Below are 21764 nucleotides of genomic sequence, written 5' to 3' on the forward strand. Positions count from 1 at the left end.
CTCGTGGGGTTGCAGAAGCACATTCAGGGAGCGAGGGGAAACTCACCTGCTACCTGTGAGACTCAGACGCACCAACGTGCGTGTGATACTGTTCACAGAAAGGCTCCGCCACGTGGGAATCAGGTGATGCAAACCACTGCGAGCCTTTAACGAGCCACAATCAATGGGAAATACACCATTTTTGTCCAGACATACTTGTTTTAAGATTTCAAATTATGTGATGAACACAAATCACTGAGGCTCTAGTCTTATCACATCTCAAACGGACACAATCCTGGCTGAAAACAAGGTCCAGGCCAGGACTTGCCTGGGGAACTGCCAAGCTCTGAACTGAAACGCCTGCTGGGGCCCCGCCCCACGCTGCGGAGCCCAGGCAGCCTGTCCCCAGGCTGAGCACAGCGGCCACATACCTTCTTGGCAGTACTGAAGTCGTACACGACCTCCTTCTCTTCATCTCTCATGACAGGCTTTTTGGAGATATTTCCCACGTACACGTGACTGCGGATGACAGGCAGCAGGTCAAAGCAGGACTCCGCGATCTTCTTCAGGGCATCGGCGATGGCTCTGTCATGTGACTCCACGGTTTCTTTGGGGTTCAGAGGCAGCTGTGAAGCTGTACCAGCTCGCGGCACAGAAGCCGGTTCCTCATCTGCCGCTGGGACTTGAGCTTGAGGGACGTCTCTGCGGAGGTGCTTCTGGACACCTTCTGCGGTGGCGCTGTCCGTTTCTGCATCTGGGGACCCGCTGTCCAGGCGCAGCCTTTTAGCACTCCTTAGTGCACACACTGCCAGTGCCCTCTTCCCACCTGAATCCTGTGGATTCCCCAAGTCTCTCGACTTCTCCTGGTTACAGTCACCCCCAGAACTACCCCCCGTCTTGACAAAGGCAGTAGAGGTGGAAGTGATTGCTTTGAACCCTGTGATGGCGCTGACAGGCCCTGGCAAATCCTGCCGGGCAGCAGCAGGTGGCCCGCGTGTGAGCTGAATGTTACCTTTGAGGATGCTGAGTGTGCGGGCCCTGGCCGACAGCTCTGGGTACATGGTGTCGAGGATTTTAACGGAATTCTCCTGGGGCCCGGCCACAGCAGTGTGGGCCGACGCGCAGGGGGGCAGTCGGCCAGGCACAGGAAGGGCATGCTTTGGGGTGGCAGCACAGAACTGCAAAGGAGAGGACAATGTCCTCTCCCCGGTAGGTACAGCAGACGGGGACGGCGGTGTGCACAAAGGGGAGACGGGCCCCGGGTCTTCCAACAAAGGAGATGTCACGGGTGGTGCTGGGATATCACACAATGGAGAGAGCTGGCTGGCAGGAGAGGTGGGTGAGGTGGGGCTGGCGTTGGACATCAGGGGGGAGATGGGGCGCGAAGTCCTGGGGGGCGTGGCGATCAAAGGAGCAAGCAGGGGTGGCAGAGGGGGTCCCACCTCCTGCCGAATTTTACTCAGAGTGTCAGCAGAACAATCTGTGGGAGTAGATGTGTCAGCATTGGCGAGAATGGTCTGAGGTGGGTGTCTCGGAGTTCTTGTGTTACCTCTGTCCCCTGAAGGTGACCGAGACACTTCACTTGGATTACTTTCAACTCTGCTGGACGCTGAAGTCTTTACCAGTTTGTTTGACTGATCTTTGTTTGAAATCTTTGATCGAGTCTTGGTTTTGCTAAATGGCTCTAGTTTCGAGTTATAATACGTGTGATCAGATGCAACGATCTGAGACTCAAAGATCTGGTCATATATTTCAGAATTAATCCTCACACTGGGTTTAACAGGTCTATTCCGCAAACGACTTTTATCAAAGTTGGAACTCTGACCACTGCTGGAAATCTCCTCTTGGGCACCTGGGAGACTGCCGCCACACGGGGGGTCCTGAAATGGAGAGCCAGTGTGACCGGGGTCTGGGGATGTTGCCCCGGAAGTATCGGGCACGAAGCCAGCTGCCAGCCCTCCTCCCTCCGGGGAAGCTGGGATTTCTCCAGGCGCGTCGCATAAGATAACCTGGTCCACATCTGGCACGAGAGCCACCCCGTTGATGATGGTCCAGTTGTCCCCCTTTTCAATGACTAGATTTTGGTCCTTATTTATCAGCACATTTATAACCTCGGAGGTCACTGTGGAGATCTGACACTGAAATGTCCTCTCCGCTTCACCACCAGCACTGCGCTCGGCTGCCTCTCCTGCTCCAGAGTCACAGCCCTGGGTTGGGGGCCCCACCGGTTCTGACAGAACCCCGTCCCCACCATCGACTGGCCTCGTCACATCTGAGGGACCCTCAAGTATGCGCTGAGTGTTTTCGTCACTAGATGTCCCAGTCGCGGGAGAAGTGCCCTGGGCATCTAGGCCGGCTGTGGGCGGGGGCGGGTCTGAAGGGGGCGAGGAGCTGCCTGTTTCCGGGGCTTTGACGCGTTCTTTCCCGAGTTCACTCATCGGGCCGCTGTGCACACTGCGGAGCAGCAAGTCTGCGACATCGTTCCTGCTCGGGTCCTCCGAGTCGGGCTGCAGCTCCCGGCCGATCGTGCTCAGCACCTCGGACAGCGTCTCCAGAGAGCACTGGGCCAGCCCACTGGCGCTCCGCAAGGGGCCCTCCTCGTCCTCTGACCCAAGCCACTCCTCGCTGGTTTCCAGCGCTTCTTGTTCACTGAGTTGCTTTCTGCACTTTGCTCCTGTTTTTCCACTTGGCTTTAACTCTCTGTTCATTTCTTTGTTTAGGGTTTCTTTGCTGGAACATTCTGAAACAGAGTCCCCTGAACTGTAATCTCTCAGCTGGCAACTCTCCAGGAACTGCACCACCTCCGAGGTGGACAGGCCGTCTGTCTCAGGGAGGGCGCTGATGTTGCAGTCCCGCAGCGCCGAGGTCAGGCAGCCCAGCGCGGTGGACGGTCTGGGTTCGGTGGCACTGGCGCCTGCAGCTCCCAAGTCCGTCCCGGACGCCTGGGCAGCTCCCCAAGGTCGGGGCCCCAGGGCCGAGTCAGGCTCATTTTCACCCTCACTGCAGCTTGGGGCCTCGCTCTCCTGCTCTGTGTCACCGCCGCCCGCCTCCCGGAGTCCTGTGTAAGAGTACAGAGGACCAGGAAAGCCCCCTTGGGGGACAGCACATATCTCATCTTTCCTGCCGGTCGCTGAAGAAAAGGCAGCAGCTGTGGGGCCTGGGCCTTCAGGACAAGCAGTGCCAGGACTCGGCGATGGCAGCTGCTCGGGCCGCTCCGGGCTCTGACGAATGCGAGGACAGTCCTTGGCGAGGACTGCGCCTTCCCCATCAGGCCCGGCTCTGTCTCCAAAGGGTGTGTCTTCAGCGGGACAGGCTCCTGCCACTGCCATTCCTGTGGCCGGATGTTGATCTCCACCCAAACCGGACGTGTCCAGATTTGTGGCGTTCAGACATGGCCTCTGCTTCCGTATCTCCTCCTGCACTGCAGGCTCCATCATGACGTCTTGGTTTGGGAGAGGGGTGTTTTCAGAAAAGAAAGGTAATTTGCTATTTGTGGAACGATGAGAATTTTCTACTGATAAAGAGCCACTTGGAGAATTAAAATCGAGTTTTCTGCAAGAAGGGGAAACTTCTGGTACAGTCCTTTCCACGGGAGCCACCTCCTGGACTTTCTGAGCTGCGTCCTCTCCCTCTCCACATCTCGCTCTAGAAGACACATAAGCAGTCCCATTCCTGACACTTTCTGTCGCTGAGGCAGGCTCACTCCTGGGCAGGCTCAGGGGCTCAGGCCGAGCACCGTGTGTCCTCTCAGGTCTGGCCTGTTTGGTGATCACCGACACTTGGTTAGGCAGCATGGACGCAGAAGCCCTGAGGCCCATAGCACCGGCACTTTCTATAGCGAGGTCAGGCTTGGACGCCGACCCTCTGTTTTCCAAGGAGGCCACTGCCTTTTGTAACTGGTGGTGGGTCTCTTGCTCATGTTCTGATTTAGCTCTCAGCCTTTCTTCACCTCCTCTCCTCAAATGATCACTATGGTGCCAGGAAGTGCTTCTGACAAAACCAAAAACATGCTTGATCAAGCCAGACTGAGACTCCACTAGCGGTGTGAAATCTGACTGACTGGGTGTGAGCCCCACTTGCAGACCTTGGTTTTCACCCTGCCCACCTCTCGTGGCCTTTGCAAACACTGACAGAGGGAGTGTGCACACCTGGGAGGTGCCTTTCACAGGTTCTGCACGTCCCACCTCACTGCTGCTCTGACCGTGCAAATCAGGTGCTCCCAACTCAGGGCACAAAGCATGCACACGAGTCCCCGGATCATGTTCTCCTGCAGAACACTCTGGTGGCTCAGGCTGCAGCCCTGGAGTGTCTGAAGTTCTGGCCTGCGACATTTGCTCTGAGTGACACACTGCAGTAGGGACGGCTTCGGGAGGAACAGGAGTCTCATCACCACACTGTAACCCAGAGGAAGCCTGGGGATGGCTGTAGATAGACAGCGCTCCCGAGGTAGCAGAGGAAGGACATCTGGCACCAACATCAAGCCCTGTCAAAGCCATGACGTCGCCTGCATCTTCTTCCAGTTCAGGTGATTCTCCCAACATGAACCCTTGCATAGCTCCTCTTCCCTTTCCTGATTCTCTAGCTGTTCCCTGAAGACGGTCAGAAACAGACACACGATCTGATTCAGAAGTGATTTCAACAGTTGGCGTCCACTTAGTAAAGTCTGATTTGGGTGATGCCATGATTTTTCCTTCGGACCCCAGGAGTTCACTTAATGGCCTCTGGCCGAGGGGACAATAACGCAAGTCCGACTTCCCGAGGGCCACTTCCTTCTCCTCAGCGAGGCTGCCAGACAGCTTTTCAACACTCGCGCTTCCAAGGGGCTTACGACGCACCTCCTCCATTTGCACTGACTTCTCCATCTCCCTCGCCTCCCTTTGTTGTGTGGCCTCATCTACCACGCCCCTGTGTCTGTCACTCGCAGGTGGAGATGACACTGTCCAGTGTTTCTCACAAGCCAAGGAGTACGTGGCTGAAGGCTCTCTTAGTGTTGCTGTAAATGTCCCAAACCCAACAGCTGTCACTTCGTTTGCTTTCCACATACTAGGAACCCGAGCGGCCTCACGTGGCCTGAGCTTTCCCGTGTGCGCACCATGTCCTTTAGATTTCCTGGAGGAGCCGGGACAGTCGTCAGCCACCAATGCCTCAGCTTCCGAAGCGGACTCGGCGGAGGTTCTGTGCTGGGCCGAGTCATTATCGCTGGAATCCGCATACTCTCCAAAGTAGGTCTCCTTCAAAGTAAGCGAGTCACCGGTTAGTTAATGAAACACTAGTTCAACAACTAAAGTACCAACGAAATGCATTAGAAGAGTACACGCTTCCTGAAGAACCCTCTAGAACACATCTGAGGACAGTTTGCTCTCTGGAATCGCTGTCACCGGTGGGAGCCTCAGTCTTGAGCAGGACACGGCTTCGCCCTCGCTGGCAGGAAGCCCACCTCTCCCGGGGATCCCCTCACTCACGGCTTCTCCGGGAACAGGCCCTTCCGGGCTCTAGTCCACACACAGCCCAGGTGCAGTGCTACCCTCCAAACACCCCCACTTCTCAGCTCCTCTCTCCCCATTTTCTGGCCAGAACACTTCCCGTTCTGGCTACACAGCCCCCCGTTTTCCCCCACCTCCATGTCACTCCTCCACGCACTGACTCGAGCCCACAGCGGTACCCTCTGCGCACCCAGCGGGCCACCCGTCGGGGCGACGCCTCACAGGCAGCTCCTGCCACACACTTCTTCACACCTAGTGCTACCCCTTGGATGCTGGCAACCAGCCCTGCTCCACCCCTCCACACTACACCGACAACTCTCCCTCCCACACCACCCGTTCTCCACCCCTGCCCCTCCCCCCATCACCCCTGCCTGCATCACACGTGGCCCACGACGTGAGCTAAGTCATCAAGCGCCGGGCCTCCCCGCTCAGTCAGGGAAGTGGTGGACTGGGAAGCGTGCCCACCGCTGACACAGCCTCGCTCCTACTCCGTCATTTCCACCCTCCCCGGAGTCCGAGGTCCCGTCAGCCCCGTCTTCCTCTAGCATCCTGCCACCTGTCTTCCATCTCCTTCCCGCTTCTTCTTTTCTACTTGGTTGCGCATGTACTGACAGCTCCCCAGGAGTCTGTCTGGGACCCGTCCTGTTCTTCTACACACTGCTTAAGTGACATCACAGGGCCGTGGCTTCTGCCGCACCCAAATGCTAAGCGTCTGAGTCCCACCAGCCCCACCTGGGCCACCATGCCCGTGGATCTAAAATGCACATTGCACGTGCCAGCCTGGAAATCCCACACGCACCTCAGGCTAACCTTTTACACAGTATCTTCCCACTCAAGTAGAGCTCCTTCTTGTATGTGTTATTTTCCAACATCCTTGACCCCTCAACGCCCCTAAGCACCACTCTGAAAATCTCACCGAAGGCTGCGCTTTCGACCTTGTAACTTTTCAAACCGCCTCACCTCTCTGACCCGGGCGCCACTATGGGTTAAGGTGTCAGGAATGAAGGAGGCCACTAACTAAACCATCCTGTTCATGCCCGACTCTTCCCTGACCACCCCATGCCCCACCTACTCACACTGTGACAAAGTCAAGCTGGCAAATAAAAATCTGCCATCAGGGCCACTCCCTAGGCTCCATCAGGATCAGACGGAAAGTCGTCAGGACACACGCGGCCCTGGGCTGCCGGTCTGCGTGAACGGCCCCCAGCATGAAGCTCCCTCTCACAGTGGAGCTCAGTGTGCACAGCAAGCCCACCTGCAGCGCCTCCCTTCAACATTCAGCTGGGCCCCTCCCTTCCTGGAGCCCCCACCACCCCACACACTAGCCTCTGCTCAGGACGGAGCTCCTGTCTGGGTCCCTTCCTGCAGCCCGCGTCCCCAGCACTGGCCTGTCCCCTGGCCCAGCCACCACACGACAAGAGGCAACTACACAGAAAGCACGCCATGTCACCTCTGCTTTCCTGGTGCCCAGCACGGCGTCTGGAACACAGCAGGCAGGAGGCATGTTTCCTGAAGGAGAGCAGTGACTCAGCAGAGTCACTTAGCTGCTCCTTAATCCAAAAAGTTGGAAATCTGCTTTAGGAAGAGTGGTTTCCTAAGAAATTCTGATAAACCATTGTGCAAACACAAAAAGACGATGCTTTCGTCAAGTGAAAGGGGGGATTCAGCATCGCAGGTGAATGCACGCTGCACATGACCTCCCATCTCGGAAAAGCTCCATGCCTGCAAAAATGTACTGAATTCCTTCCTTCCAGATCTGCTGAGTGCCAGGCACTGGAGATAAGAGCAACCGATCACGACAGTGTCCTCCCCCAGGAGACTTACAATTTGTTTGTGGAGAAAGACAGCAACGCAACCGTAACACCAAGTGAGCAAAGCCACACTGCACCTGCTGGTTCAGAGTGCCCTGGCCTGCCCTTCTAACTCCTCTCGGCGCTCCCTGACAAAGTCTAGTCTGAGTGCCGAGAATGTTCGCTGAGTTTGGCTAACATACTAGGATGGCCATTGTAGCCGCCTGGTGACTCAAAGTCAAAGTAAAAACTCACGGGTGCGAGCGCAGAAGGCAAGGTGCCCAGGGGCGGGGCTGAGCCCAGAGGGGGTGATGGCACCGGCGACAGGAGAGGAGGAGGCAGTTTGAAGAAGTCCACTGCAGCCTGAAGGTCCTCATCAAAAAGATGCTCATGGTCAGAAAAGTCGGCGACGTCGCTGTCATGCCCATGCTTTGTTAAAGCCCCAGGAATGTGGTGCTCATTCTGGGGGGCCGCTCCGGAGGGCCCCTCTCTTCCCACATTCTCGCATGCAGAGAAGTCGCCCTCTATCTCCATGGACAGCTCTGCCAGGCATGTCTGCACCGCTGAGGCTCTCAGAGGGCCGCCTCCTCCCGCTGCCGGCACTCCAGCTTCCCTGGGGTCCCTGAGTCGGGGCTCTTCTTGGGCTGGCCTTTCTGTGGGAAAAATGTACACATCAAATACTTACAATATCAAGAAAACTTTAAAAAAATCCCACCTTATTCTACCAGTTCAAAATTCTTGCAATAGCAAGTCTAAATAAAAACATTTTAAAAGACAAAAAATGTAAAAGATGCCACCCTGAGGACCATCCTGTAATACCTGAACACGTTCCCCATAACCATGCTTCACTGACAACAGATAGGACGCAAAAGAAGACAGGCAGGTGGACGCTGGGATGCCCCGGACCCCTCCACGGCGGTCACTGTCCCACATGGCCTGTGAGCCTCCCCACACAGCCAGCGGTACCCGGGAGATACGGCTTCGTGCATGTAGCCTGGCAGGAAACACTACTTTCTCTGTCTGAAAAGTGACCCAAAGCCACCTGACAGCAAGCCTGCAGCATGACCGCATTTGTACAGTGCTCTAATTAAGGAACTAGGCTACACACATACTCGGTTATAAAGCAGCGGAAGGATTACTATACAAAGCCAATTCTTTTGGGGTTTCCATCCTGGTGAACTGCACTGATGCTAATTATTGAGGACAGAAGTATTCTGAGAAATTATTGGAAATATCTATTTGTCATATTTGAAAGCTGTAGAAATACACTTTACAGAAGGACTCAGGGCTTGAAAGAGAAGTGGCTGATTACAGGACTAGGGAGGGGAAAAACAAGCTGAGCCTGAACTATCGCACAGTGCCAGAAAGTAAAGAAGTTTGCAAAACAGGATGGGGAATGCAGAAAGGGCCCGCGAGTCAACCGGAGGGCGCCCCAATAACGACAACCAGAGCACTGTGAATGAGAAACACGGCAGAGCAAATTACAATGCACAGAACCAAATAAACACCCATGAGCCTGTACTGACAGAAGAAAGTAAGTGAAGGAATACATAAATGATAGAAAGGGACAGCTCTTCCTTACAGAAGAATTACAGTTAATAAATGCAGAAGAAATTAGGGAAATACAATAAGACCTGTTAGACAAAAGCAGTATTGCAGCAGACAAGATACCTGGATGGCGACTAAACGCAGTGGGCTACGGGTGGAGAGACACAGAGTACGTGCTGTGTCCAAGTGTCTCCCTGAAGAGAATGAACTATCATTGACTTTACAATGGAGAAAGCTGGCAGCTGCTGCCTTACACAAGCGATCCAGATTAACCCCCCAGGGGTAGGGCATCGGCATGTCTCGTCCCCCGAGGCCACCCTAAACATCACCACTGTAGAGTTCATGCCTCAGTCTAATATGAGAAAACATCAGACAGGCCCAAACTGACAGGCTTCCCACAAAATCATGCATATTCTGCAAAAGTATCAAAGAGCTGGGAAACATGGAAAGGAGGAGGAACTGTCAGGCTGGGGGAGCTAAAAGGAAGGACGGCAGTAAATGCAGCGTGGAATCCTGGAACAGACAAATGACATTGGTGGGAACACAGGTGGAATTCACATGCGGTTTAGTTTAGTTAACAGTATTGTATGAAGAGTCCTGCTTTTGATTATTGGGACGGAAAATGTTAAACATCCAGGGGAATCTGGATGAGGAGTGTAAGGGAAGTCTCTGCACTATTTATGTAACTTTTCTAATATGAAAAAAAAGTTAAAAAATAAATAATGACATGAAATCAAGTGCTTATAATAAAATAATACTGATTGACAAAGGAGACTGTAAAGAACCCACTACTGCCTGAAGCCAGGAACAGAGACATTCTAAAATGAAGACTAACTTAGGAGATGCACATATATAACCAGACAACATAACTGGGTTATATCATCAGAGCTATTATCCAGGAGGTGAACTACGGGGAGAAATCCCTGTAACAGACCCCATCAAATCCGCCTCTGCAGGACTCACAGGCATTTCCTATAAAATTTTTCCTCTGGAAGCATTCCCTTCAGAAGCCTGAAAGGAAACACTAGGAGGGCACATTCCTACAGATTTAGACCTGCAATGATCTGTGAATTCATAGCAGCTAATCCAAGATGGCAGTCAAGGAAAAAACGTTGAGAAGCACTTGAATCGTATGCAAGACGACCATCTTCCCCCATCTGCTCTAGTGTGACTAATACCTATTTCCAGATCTTAAATCCTGAGTAGAGTGTAACTGAGAATGTGGTAGAATGCCTGTGTGACTTTTTACTGCAAATCAAGGTATCCCACAGATTCAGTCATTCTCTGAAAAGCATTAGCTAACTACACTGTACAAAAATCTCACATGACAATTGGCGTGGAGGGAAATCTACCCATATTGGTATCCTAAGAGACCAGGAATGCATAATAGATTGTAACTAAAATGTCAGCCAAAGGGACTGGTAAGGTACATGAAAAATAAATTAAGCTAAACTGCTGGCAGACAGATGAAACGCAGGAAATGATTAGAAAAAACTCTGTATCCTCAGCCTTCTGCACCCACCGCCGTGCAGGCCTCCAGTGTCCTTCCAGTTCCCGTCACGTTCTCTGATGAACGCTGCTATTAAACATTAAAAAGCACATGTGTGTACTAAGATTGGTGGAAGTCACGCTGAAGAGAAAGGAAGTTGTGAATAATTAAGGATACCCACTCGTTTGTTTCATCCTTTAATGGAACGTTCAGGAGACATAAAACACTAAAGGCACAGAATGCCTGCAGTAAACACTTCTACTTTCATGCAACGATATGCACTTCTGGAAGCTTCTGTCTCACCTGGGACACATCTGCTGCCTTCACCAGGTACTCTGTGTGTTGTGTTTATACAGAGCCACAATTCCTTTAGCAGTAGTTTTACTTTTCCTGTGGAAGAGAATAAAGTATTAAAGACATGCCAATTGGCTCAGTCTACACAAGCCAAAACAGTCCTGTGAAGTCAGGACTTGGTAGGACTTTAGAAAACCAGACAACTTAAACATATTCCTCAAATTCGATCACTGTGGATCATTCCGGTAGCTCCCGTCGCAAGGGTCTGCCACCATGCTTGAGCCCAACACTGGAGGCTGAACACAGGCTTGGGGATTTTGTGGTTTGTTCTTGCTGGGGGCGCCTTAGGGAATGGGAGGCAGACTACAGGATACAAAAGACCAAAGCTGCCTGTTGTTAATGGCTCTGTCCCTTTCACCTGTGTGTGGAACACATAACTCTTCAGCCCACAAATCTTCTACAGACAGAGCTATGGGGCTGGGGAAGGAAGCAGAGACACAATGGCCGGACAGCGATGTGGGCTGTGTACAGTATGAAGAGCAGTGGAGAAGGGCTTTCTCAGTTACATGAGGCCGTCAGTCGGCCATGCTGAAATTAACCTAGGGGCTTCAGGGATCACAAAAAAGCCATTCATGGTCTTAAGGGAAAACAGGGCAGGAGACAAAACTATGAATGTATGAACATATGGGTAGGGAGAGCTAATCACACACAGGGAAAGCTACACAGGGAATTTTTATAAATTTTCAAAGGGGTCTGTCTGGATTCCTTAAATGTTTAAGAACCACTGGCTTAAGCTGAAAGGCCAAGGGTAGTTGTAACAAAGACAGGCCCAATGAAATTCATGTAACATTAGAATATGATACTAGGGATTTAAAGTGAGTTTAACATTAATATATACACAAATTCCAAAAAAAAAAAAAATTCCAAAGCAAAAAATATTCATAAAAATGTCAATAGCTTCTGGTCAAATCTGCATAAAGGGACAACCCACATAAACCAAAATTCAACTAAAAATAAACTTAAGTATTAGGCAATTTCAGGCCACCTCAAAGTTCTATTAGTTTCCTTGAACTTAAGTTCTTAAATTAACCTGAAGCATTTATTAAAAATACTGAAATCTTTAATCTAGTCTAGAGAGGCTACAAAGACCAACCTTTTATTTTTTTTTATTTCTTTTTCAGTTCATCATCTTTTTTATTATTATTATTGAAATCAAAGTAACTGATATAAGAAGCTTTGAGAGAAGCAAGTGCGATAAACAGAAATTACAAAGCTGATAGAAAGAGGATTTACAAAAAAAAAAAAAAAAAAAGAGCTACTGAAATACGATAAAATGAGGCCCCCTGACAACCTGGAAAGAATAGGCAATTTCACTGAAGATAATTGTTCTTGCATAGGTCATTTCCATTCTAAGGCGAAGATTGTTAATGAAGACCAACCTTTTAAAGCAAAGCACCTCCAAGGAACCACCTAGTTTGCACAAGGACAGCCCTATGAAAGCCCAAGTGACGCAGCTCAAGGGGCTGGGCTAGAGCGGAGGAGACTCGGGTTCAAAGCGGATGCTGCCAACCCCCCCTGAGCCAATCAGCCCCTCACAATCATGGAGTGTGGGGCACATCCATTGCTGAGTGCAAAGTTCTGGGGCCTAGTAACTTGTCTACAATGATTTAGCCGACCCCAAAGCCTACTTGCAAACAGTATAATCCTCTTTGCTTAAGTGACCTGACCAGGACCCTGCTTGTTATAAAATATACCGAAAGCAGCAAACAAGGAACCTTAAAGAAAAAGAGTTCCTCGTCTATTCTTATGGAGGCTAAACCAGCCTAGCTAATTGAGCACTCCTTCACTGCATCCAATCTGACAAAAAGAGCTATCCATTCTCAACAAAGCAGAACAGCTCTGTGCCTCCATTCCATAGTTGCGAAGAGAAGCCCTCATTAAATTGAACCGCACACCTTTCCCCAATCCTTTAAAACACTGCCTTTAGCAAAATCTAAGGCATCTGTGAATATTTCTAGACTTTTTGTGGGGACAGAGCCCTAGAAAGCAGTTTCCAGGCTCTCGGCCTCACGTGGAAAGGTGCTGGCTCTGGTAGTAAATGGCCATCAACTGTGGCTAGTTGGCCGTCAGCTGTAACCCGTAAGCCATTGGCCACTAATATAACTGCTGTGGCTATGCTAGCAGAAAAAATGAGGGGCTAACAAGAAGATGGTGGCTAGCAAGCGTGGACTGCTGTTAGGACGGTGGGTTGCAGATTATGTAGATCCTGCTTCCTGGGTCTCCAGCCCAGCCGCCGGCGAGAATACAGTAGTATGACTCCCCTACTTATGGCTCCGTAAGTGTTCCTTTTCGGCCTCACCATGTCCTGCGTTCTTATGTGAGGAGCGGGCGCTGAGACCCCGCAGGCCACCCCGCACGACACTTTTCTACTCCGCCGACTTGTTGGTTTCCACATGCTTACATGTGTTTTTAATCACAACCGTTTCATGATTCTGTTTTAGTATCTGTATGGGGAGGAGACTTGCTCAGATATTTCCATTCCAAAAATCTTATTCCGAACATGTAGTTTTGCATCTGCTTGTCCTTCCCATATAAAGCCTCCCGGGAGTTTGAATGAGACTGCATATTTACAAACACATTTGGGGCAAATGCACATCCTCGCACTGGAGTCCTCAGCTCCAGGGACAGTTTCTGCATCCAGGTATCCTGGGATGCCCTTCAGGAGGCTGGTCCGGTGTCTCCTGGCCGCACGCACGGCAGGCGGCTCTGAGGCCTTTTCCTTGACGTCTGACGGTTCCGTGGCCACAGGTTCAGAATGGTCCGTTTTGTGCTCCTTGTTTGTCACCATGTCCCCAAGCGCCTCACTTGTGTTTTCCAGCTGCGTCTTTCATTTTCTGTGCAAGCAGAAATGACAACGGTTTGACTCTTTGTTAGTCCTTCCAGCTCGTAGGTGTCCTGCTCGCTCTGCGGCGCTGCGCGGGGCCTCCAGTACGCAGAGCGGAAGGAACAAACACGCCTGCTGTTCTCAGCAGAGATGGCTGCGCTCTTCACGTCCGACCTTCTCAAGTTCCAATGTGGTTTCCTATGATTTCCTCACCAAGTATTTTTTAATAAGGAATGGGTAAATCAAGATCATATGATTTTCCTTCACCAGCTGTTGCAGTATTCCTGAGATAAACTCTTACTTCATACTTTGTCTATATTCTAAATTACCAGTAGATCTGAGTTCTTCAAGTTGTACTTTGTGTAGTCCTAAGTCACAGAGTTCTGTGCCGGGGGTGTGTGTGCGTGTTAACTGGCTTCGGTAGAGGGTTATGCTAGTCTAAGAGAATGAGACAAAAAGCATTCCATCTTTTCCTAAATTCTACAACAAACAAAATAATAATAAAGACATTCGTTTTCACTGAAGGCTTTACAGAGCTCGTCATTAAGCCACCTGGACCTTCCATGGTGTTGCTGTAGAGCTTTAACTATTTTGTTCTTCTGCTATTTTTCTGTTCAGGTTTGCAACAACTATTCTGAATCAACCTGAGCATGTTTTCCTAGAAAATGGTCTACCTCATGAACGTGATCAAATAGGAATATCAATTTGTGAATTAAGATATTCTCCAACCGCAGTGTTATAGCTGAGTCCTGGTGCTACTGGTCTTTGATCTTTCTTGATCAGACTTGCCAAGAGCTGTGGGTTTCACCAACATTACGAAGTTCCAGCTATTAGTTTTAATGGTCGCAAATCAATTGCTTAGCTTCCTATTTCATTATCGTATGTTATGATTTTCATCAATTCCTTCCTTCCATTTCCCTGAAGTGTCTGCTGTATTTTCCTACATTGTTATTCATTCATTTTCTATAATTCTTACTTTTTAAAACAATCACTGAAGACCACATATCATTCCATTGAATACCGTATTGACAATATCTCAAAAATTAAGTAAATGCTTCCCTACTGTTGTTTATTTCCACAACCGTTTAGTATTTAAATTTTTATTTTTTTCTGTTATCCAAGAGGGATTTGTGTTTGTGTGTTACCAGGTAGGTTTTCAAACTTAGTTTTACTTGTTTTTTTTTGTTTTTTTGAGGGAGGTGGTGGTGGTGGGAGAGACATCTTTACAAGCATCTTATTAAACATCTCCGATTGTAGTTTTCATTGTCTAGTAAAGCCAGTTTTTACATATGTTTGAAAAGTATTTTAAATTCTAGGTTTGTGGTTTAAGAGTCATATGTAACTCATCAGTCTTGTAATTACGACTCCAATCCTATCTCCTGTTTTGTCTGGTTTTCTATTTCTGAGAAGCATGTAAAGTCTCCCATGAAAACGAAGTTGGCTATTGCCCCTAGAATTTCTAAGCATTTTACCTGACAAAGTTTCATGCTCTTTGGTCCATGATACATAGCAGTATCTTCTCGAAAGATTACACCTTTAAAAAAATCTATATGTTCCCTTTTAATCCACGTAAATTCATTTCTAGGCTTGATTTTTCACCTTACATTACAGCTTTCAAGGTTAGCATCTGCTTGAAATTTTTTCAACCATCCCTGTAAATTAATCTTTCTGCTCCATTTGATGTTAAATGTATTTCCAAAGAATATGTCGGAGATGGAGTTCGTACACAAACGTCATGCTCAATACTTGGGAGGCCTTTCTCATGTAAGCACCACACCGGTGCTCTGCTCTGAGAGAAGGAAACCTCTCCTCTCAGCTCTGTTCTCCCCCTAATAGATAACTATTAAGACATCCAGCTCTATCTTCCAGATTCTTATATTTTCCTTGTTCTTTTGCACCACCATTCAGAGATTAAATTTCTCAGTTTATTAAATCAATCTATCTGTGCATTCAACAATTCAGCCTTCTTAGTGGGTATATTTCTAATCCTATTTTTAATACTCTAGAAGCCCTACTCCAATTTCACAGCAGCAGCCTATGCATATGTTCTCAGGCTTTCTCTAAGGAAACAGTTCAATTTCTAACACTTCCTCTGGTTCATGACTTCATACTGTTTCCTCAGGAACCAGCCCTTCTCCTGGAGTTGGGTGCCTTTCTTTCTTGTCATGGCTTTTCCTCAGTTTCAGGTGAAAGTTTAGGGAGGACATCTTTGATAGCCAGAGTGCATTTCTTTAGTCTACATTTCCAGTCCTATTCCTTGGCAATGAATGCAGGTCCTCATCTCATGAGTATAAGGCCCTGCCTCCAGAGGGAGGCGAGGAAGAGTGAATGCAGTTCACGGAGTAATCCTCCGTGAGGATTACACGGAGTGTAGAAGATCTCACTTTCTGGGCAGAGAGCAGCTGTCTTTCAAAGCTGCCCTAAGTGCCCACTCTGGGTGCCTCTCATGTCACAACTAACACTCAGAGAACTAAACTTGGGGCCACAACCTGTGGACAAACCCAGAAATGGTTCTGAACCCATAATGTCGCACACCTTCCATCTGTCATCTATGCGTGTGCCCTGCACCTTCTGCCACCTGATTTGGGGACACGCACGCTTCTGCCCCCCCAACTTGCTTTTGGAGAGCTGCTATTTTCTCGCAATTTGGGGGCTGCATCATCAGTTGATACCTTCTGCTTTACATCACCTTATTAAAATCCCCACTGGTGCTAAACCTATGTCACTCTAAAGAAGAGCCATTTTTATTGTCTCCCAATTTTATTGGAATTTTAAAAAAAGGAAAGGCAGACGTGGCACTCAGGCAGTCTTTTTTAAGTGCAGTCAACCAAATACCCTTTCCTCCTAACTTACAAATCTCTTTCAGAAGTCAAGTATTAATAGAGGACAGCATTAAGGATACAATGCAGAATTAGGAATTAAAGCTATCAAGGTCCACAGCTCATCAGTAGATTCCTAAAGACTTCATTTATTTGTCTGGGAAAAGCAAAATGTACAACAGATACGATCCCTGCCCTCACAGTGAAGGAAGATAAAAAAATAAAATTAAATTAAAAAATTACTTGTGCTAGTAACAAGTTCTCTGAAGAAAATAAAACAGCATGCAGGACAGACAGCAACGGGATTGGTTTGAAACAGGCCTGAGACTGGCTGAATACTGAAACAAATCTGTTGGTCCAATAGGTGGCTGCTGGTTGGGAAAGCCAAGTGTTGGCAAGTCCTCTATGGCTCTCAGCGACATCTGTTCCTACGGTGAATGTCACTTTCCACACATCAGAGGCAGAATGGAAGCTAAAGCACACAGTACTGTGTATTAGTGACAGTGATAAATCAGTGTCCAGGCAACCGAAAGGTATGAGCCGTCAAAGCCTGAAGCCACAATAAAAACGATCTGGTGATCTGAATTAAAAAAGGATGGGAAAGATAAAAGTGACTTCTGAAGAGACACTATATACTTCTACAAAATAATGTAAGTGGTTTCAATCATTTCTATTGGAGAGAAAAATAACACATTAGTAACATGAAAATACCATTATTTACATTTTAAATTGATCCCTATCAAACAAGTGAGAGATAAGCAGAGCACAAAGTGAATCTCCCTTTTAAAAATGAAGAATGAAAACACAAGGAAGGAAAGTAAAAGGCCCGGGGTCACACAATTAATAAACAGAAATATTGGAGGAAAAACCCCTATTTCTCACCTTCTTGGGTTATTCCTTCTCCTCTCCGAGATCACATACCCAGTGATGAAAGGCACATGTGAACATCTGTGATTTCCCGTGTGATTTGTGTGACCACTTTACTTTCCTTGTACTTTTGGCCTTCCCTCAATTCTTGTCTTCCAAAAATAGGGCTTTGACTTCAGTTTTCCTGCCTGACTTTAACAATTTTTATACATTTGGCACCTAAGAAATTTAATAAACTGACTTGATAAATTGTAACCTAATGAGAAAACAATACTCATTTATTGAGAAGTGTGGAAATCGTATCTCCAACTAGTTTTCCTTTCCCAAACAATACTGCTTTTACACGCTTTCATTCACTGTATTATTTTATCAGACAGCAAGGTAATAACATAGATCTAATGAAGACCTGAAACATGTATGGCTATTACATGAAACATCAATTAAGCCCTGGCATATTTAGTCATAGGTTAAAGCAGCAAGTGACCTCCCAAACCATTACAAGTAATGCAGAGAAATTAACATACAACTTGGGAGTATACTTACTTTTATCTATGCTTCCGTAAGAATCACTTGAAATTTGTGTTCCGATATTTCTCAACTCTAAAAATGTGGGGGAAACCAGTTAAAAAAGAACTCTGTGTATCAAAACAGAATTGTTAAGTGAGCAATAACTGAATACTCACCCTTTTCATTTTTCTGTTTAGAAAATTCATCAAGCCTTTCCTGTGAAAACAAAGCACTGAGTGTCAGCACGGGTATGGCGCGCAGCCATTCTGGCCTAAGCAAGGGGCACTCTGATGGGCCTCCCGTGACTGTTTCCCTCAGGGACCTCATCCCCAACTCCTGCGTGACAGGGATGTGCCACTTAAAAGGACACTGAGGAGCCCTGAAGCCAGAAGCTCAGCGTGTGCGCACTGTCATCTATTACCTGTGTCTTCTTAAATTCCTTTTCTAGGACTTTCTTTTCATTCCTCAGTTGCTTGAAGTCCTGAATTTGTTTGATGGCAGCCTCTTTATTTAAAGAATACAGTAAAGTAAGAAAGAAAACTAATTAACCAACTTTACAACTACAATTAATGAAATTCTCAAACTATAATCCATTTAGGTTTTTTCCTCATACCTTAAAACTTTGAAACAAGTCTGAACAGGTTACTGTTCCTTCAGTATTGTAGCAGGGATAAATGCAGAAACCCTTTTTGTTCACAGTATTCTCTCTGTTGCTTATATACCCACAGAACTGGCACCAGACCTCAACACCCTTTCCAAGGCCTGCACGAGCCACCCAAGCCCTCTTGGCAGGCTGGATTCCAACATGCACGACCCTCAGAGAGGAGGAGACGCCCTGTTCTTCAACCATCAGCAGCATTCAAGGTGCCCAGGTTGCAGAACTGGGCTTTCACCTTGGCATACAGTTAATGGCTTTCTCTGCACGTGGAGGGAGGGCTCTCCTTGAAGCTTACTGTAGTCACTCCTTCCTGGGAGCCCTCCGTAAGCTGAGGGTCCTCAGTGCTAATACCTTTACTGTAGATTACATCTGACCTCTCAGCATCGGCTCCTGAGCAGCTGAACATGTACACATAACTTCTGACTCCCCAAAACGTAACTACTGATAGCCTTCTGTTGACTGGAAGCCCTACCAACAACAATCAATTAACATATTTTGTATGTTGTATGTATTATACACTGTATTCTTACAATAAGCAAACTAGAGAAAAAAAAATGTTAAGAAAATCACGAGGAAAATACATTTACACTATTTATTGAAAAATATCTGCATGTAACTAGACTGTCATAGTTCAAACTCGAGTTGTTCAAGGGTCAACTGTACTTTTAAGGCATTTTCATGGCTCTTTCCTGAATCTTCAGCCAATTCCTCATTCCTGGTTTTGATTCTGAAGCACTGGATAGTCCAAATACACTATGAAGAATTTGAGCAGGATTTGACCTGAGTTCATACACCATTGCTAGGAAAAGTAAAATCCCATAAAACACTAGAGTGAGAACCCTTTCCCAAATACATGTGTGCGCAGTAGGGCACTCTGCTGAGAGCACGGACAGTGGGGTCAGTGAGCCACAGCAGGTAAGAGGGCTGCTGACGCCCACACTGGACTAAAGGGGGGATCATGTGCCAGGCCTGGGTCTACTAGTGCCCACTCGTCTACCTTATGTTATTTCCACATCCCAACCACCCGATGACGGCGGAAAACACAAGATTTAAAAAATGAAGAATGAAAACACAAGGAAGGAAAGTAAAAGGCCCGGGGTCACACAATTCAGGAACACAATTCCTGAAAGCGTTCTGACTGAGCAGCCCACGAGGCGGTAGCCGGACCTCCCGGGCCCCTCTGCACTCTGACTAGTCAGTGTGGACCACAAGCCACAGCCAAGCTGAGGTGTGGGGAGACATTGACAAGCCCGATGTGGGGAATGTCCCCATGGGTATGCTCTAACTGTCCAAACACGTCAGCTTTCTTGGGACTAACAATAACCTTCTCTACGAACCTTATTGATTTCATTAGGAAAAATGAGAAGGCACCATGAGAATCAACTTTCAAAATTAAATCCTTTTATGAATTACTTCTTTTTACAGGAAAAGTACAGGCTGCTATTATTTTGAGTGTAACATTTCAAGGATTTGCACATTCCATTTCCGTACTCCCCAGTAACTGAGAGGAATGCAGCATTCAGACCTCTTGCTAACAGTGCCCTTCATGCAGTCACCCAGGAGTGCCCTCAAAACCACGATGACCCAGCTACAATCTTGGAGTCACCACTGATTTGTATATAGACCAATGGCATCCATCTGTTAGACAACAATTGTGCCAATTACCTTCCAGCTTCTTCACCTTGGCTTCTAGTTTCTTCTTCCTGATGATAAAATGTTATCAGTTAAAATGGTTAGAAAAAAATAACTATTATAAAAAAATACGTATTACAGTTTGTGGTACATTTTCTTTTTTTTAATTCCTGAAATTTCTATAACAAAGAAAATGTCAGTTACGAGTCTCACGCATCAACCAATAAAATTCCCAGCAACCGTTCTAAGAGTGGAGTAAGCCTAAGCAAAATCGGTATGCCGTTTAGTGTGTGATTATTTCTAAAACGGCTGAGAGAAATCTGTCTTTCTGTCCCTGAACAGCGGTGTCCTCATCTAGGAGTGGAGCTGATGTGTCCGGAGGGTCCTAAGGTCAGTCAGTCCAGCGTCCTACTAGGCAGTACCACTTCCGGGAGCCTGACGGCGGCCGTGGCTGGAGAAGTGCCCTCGTTCTAAGATGGACTTCTGATCAGAGAAGGCCGGCGACTCTCTGAGTTACTGTTACATCACATGGAAATTTAACTACTGCATATGTAGCTCATAAGATGTTTGAATAATGTGAATACAGTATTAAACTTTAAAATAATCAAGTGGATGCTTCTGAACAGCCCTTGTTGGGAATGGTAACAAAGACACCAGTCGCTGTGATACCTGTTAAAGTGCTGGCTCAGAGACAGGAGTCGATCGCTACGCTTTCACAGATACAGCGCGTGCGTGCACGCGCGCGCACACACACACACACACACACACCCAACACCTCCATGGAGCTCTTCCTCTGCGTAGCCTGTTATCGTGTGAGGCTTATTTAACCCTCCTTCGAATCCTTCAAAGCAGGCATCATTCCCATTTGACAGATATGAAAACCAAGGCTGACAGACTCATTTAATTCAGTATTGCAGTTAATTACAGCCGACAAACCCAAAGACAAAACAGAGAAACTCTATTAAGGGTTAGCTTTTTGCAGAGATGAAAACCCTATTTCTACAGTAATTTTAAAACTACTTACTGAGCATCAGTTTTCAAGCATTCTTCCTTTACACGAGCATATTCCTGATGAGTATCCTGATACAACTTTAGAGAACTCTGGAAACAAACAAACAAACATATTGTCAATTTAAAAGTCATTGACCATCAGTAACAATTTATTCTGACCTTGAAAAGCTAAATTACCATTTAGCAGTATGAAGTAACCAAGTGAATAAATACATTAGGCAGGAAACCAAAGTTCAATTAATTGAACACTTTAATGGATATAACCAGATCCTTAACAGATATATGATTAACAGTTTAATAAAACAAAGCTATAACATTTAAAATATGCAAATTTTAAGGCAACTCCAAATCTTCAGAATACTACTGAAAATTCAACGAAATACACAGAAATTTTAGAGCTTAATATAAGCTATTGTTACTACTGTGCAAAAATATAAAACAATTATTACACTGAACAGTAACTGGGAAAAGTGTGTTAATACTACCAACACATTCCCCCTGGTGGCCTCTATGGATGGGAAAGAAACTGTTACCGGACATTATGCCGCAGTGTCATGTGTCTATGATACGTCTTTAATCGCCACAGCTCTGAGTGATGAGCTTTATGACCCCTTTTCACAGATGAGGGTCTGGGGCCCCCAAGCTGACCGAGTCTTCCACAGTCCCAGGGAGGGAGGGAGCTGAGGGCTTGCCACTCGGCTCCCACCCCAGTGCTCCTGTCTCCTCTCAGCTATGGCTACCGAGATCGCAGCACCAGAGGAAGGCAGCAGTCAGTGTCACAGCTAGTTCTGTTTAACTTCCAC

At 47.4% G+C, this 21764-nt stretch overlaps 1 protein-coding gene across 1 annotated transcript in view; it reads right to left on the reverse strand.

The window, feature by feature from the left end:
- Positions 1-21764, reverse strand: part of ICE1 (interactor of little elongation complex ELL subunit 1) — a 53819-nt gene that overhangs the window by 16205 nt on the left and 15850 nt on the right. The window contains exons 6-13 of the mRNA XM_081054000.1: positions 20975-21051; positions 19984-20021; positions 18082-18164; positions 17837-17876; positions 17697-17753; positions 10593-10679; positions 7508-7905; positions 411-5210 (exon numbers count right to left, since the gene is read on the reverse strand). Of these exons, the coding sequence (XP_080910126.1) occupies positions 411-5210; positions 7508-7905; positions 10593-10679; positions 17697-17753; positions 17837-17876; positions 18082-18164; positions 19984-20021; positions 20975-21051 (5580 nt within the window). The remainder of the gene's footprint in view (positions 1-410; positions 5211-7507; positions 7906-10592; positions 10680-17696; positions 17754-17836; positions 17877-18081; positions 18165-19983; positions 20022-20974; positions 21052-21764) is intronic.

This window comes from Rhinolophus hipposideros (genome assembly GCF_964194185.1).
Source record: "Rhinolophus hipposideros genome assembly, chromosome: 7".
NCBI classification, from domain to species: Eukaryota; Metazoa; Chordata; class Mammalia; order Chiroptera; family Rhinolophidae; genus Rhinolophus; species Rhinolophus hipposideros.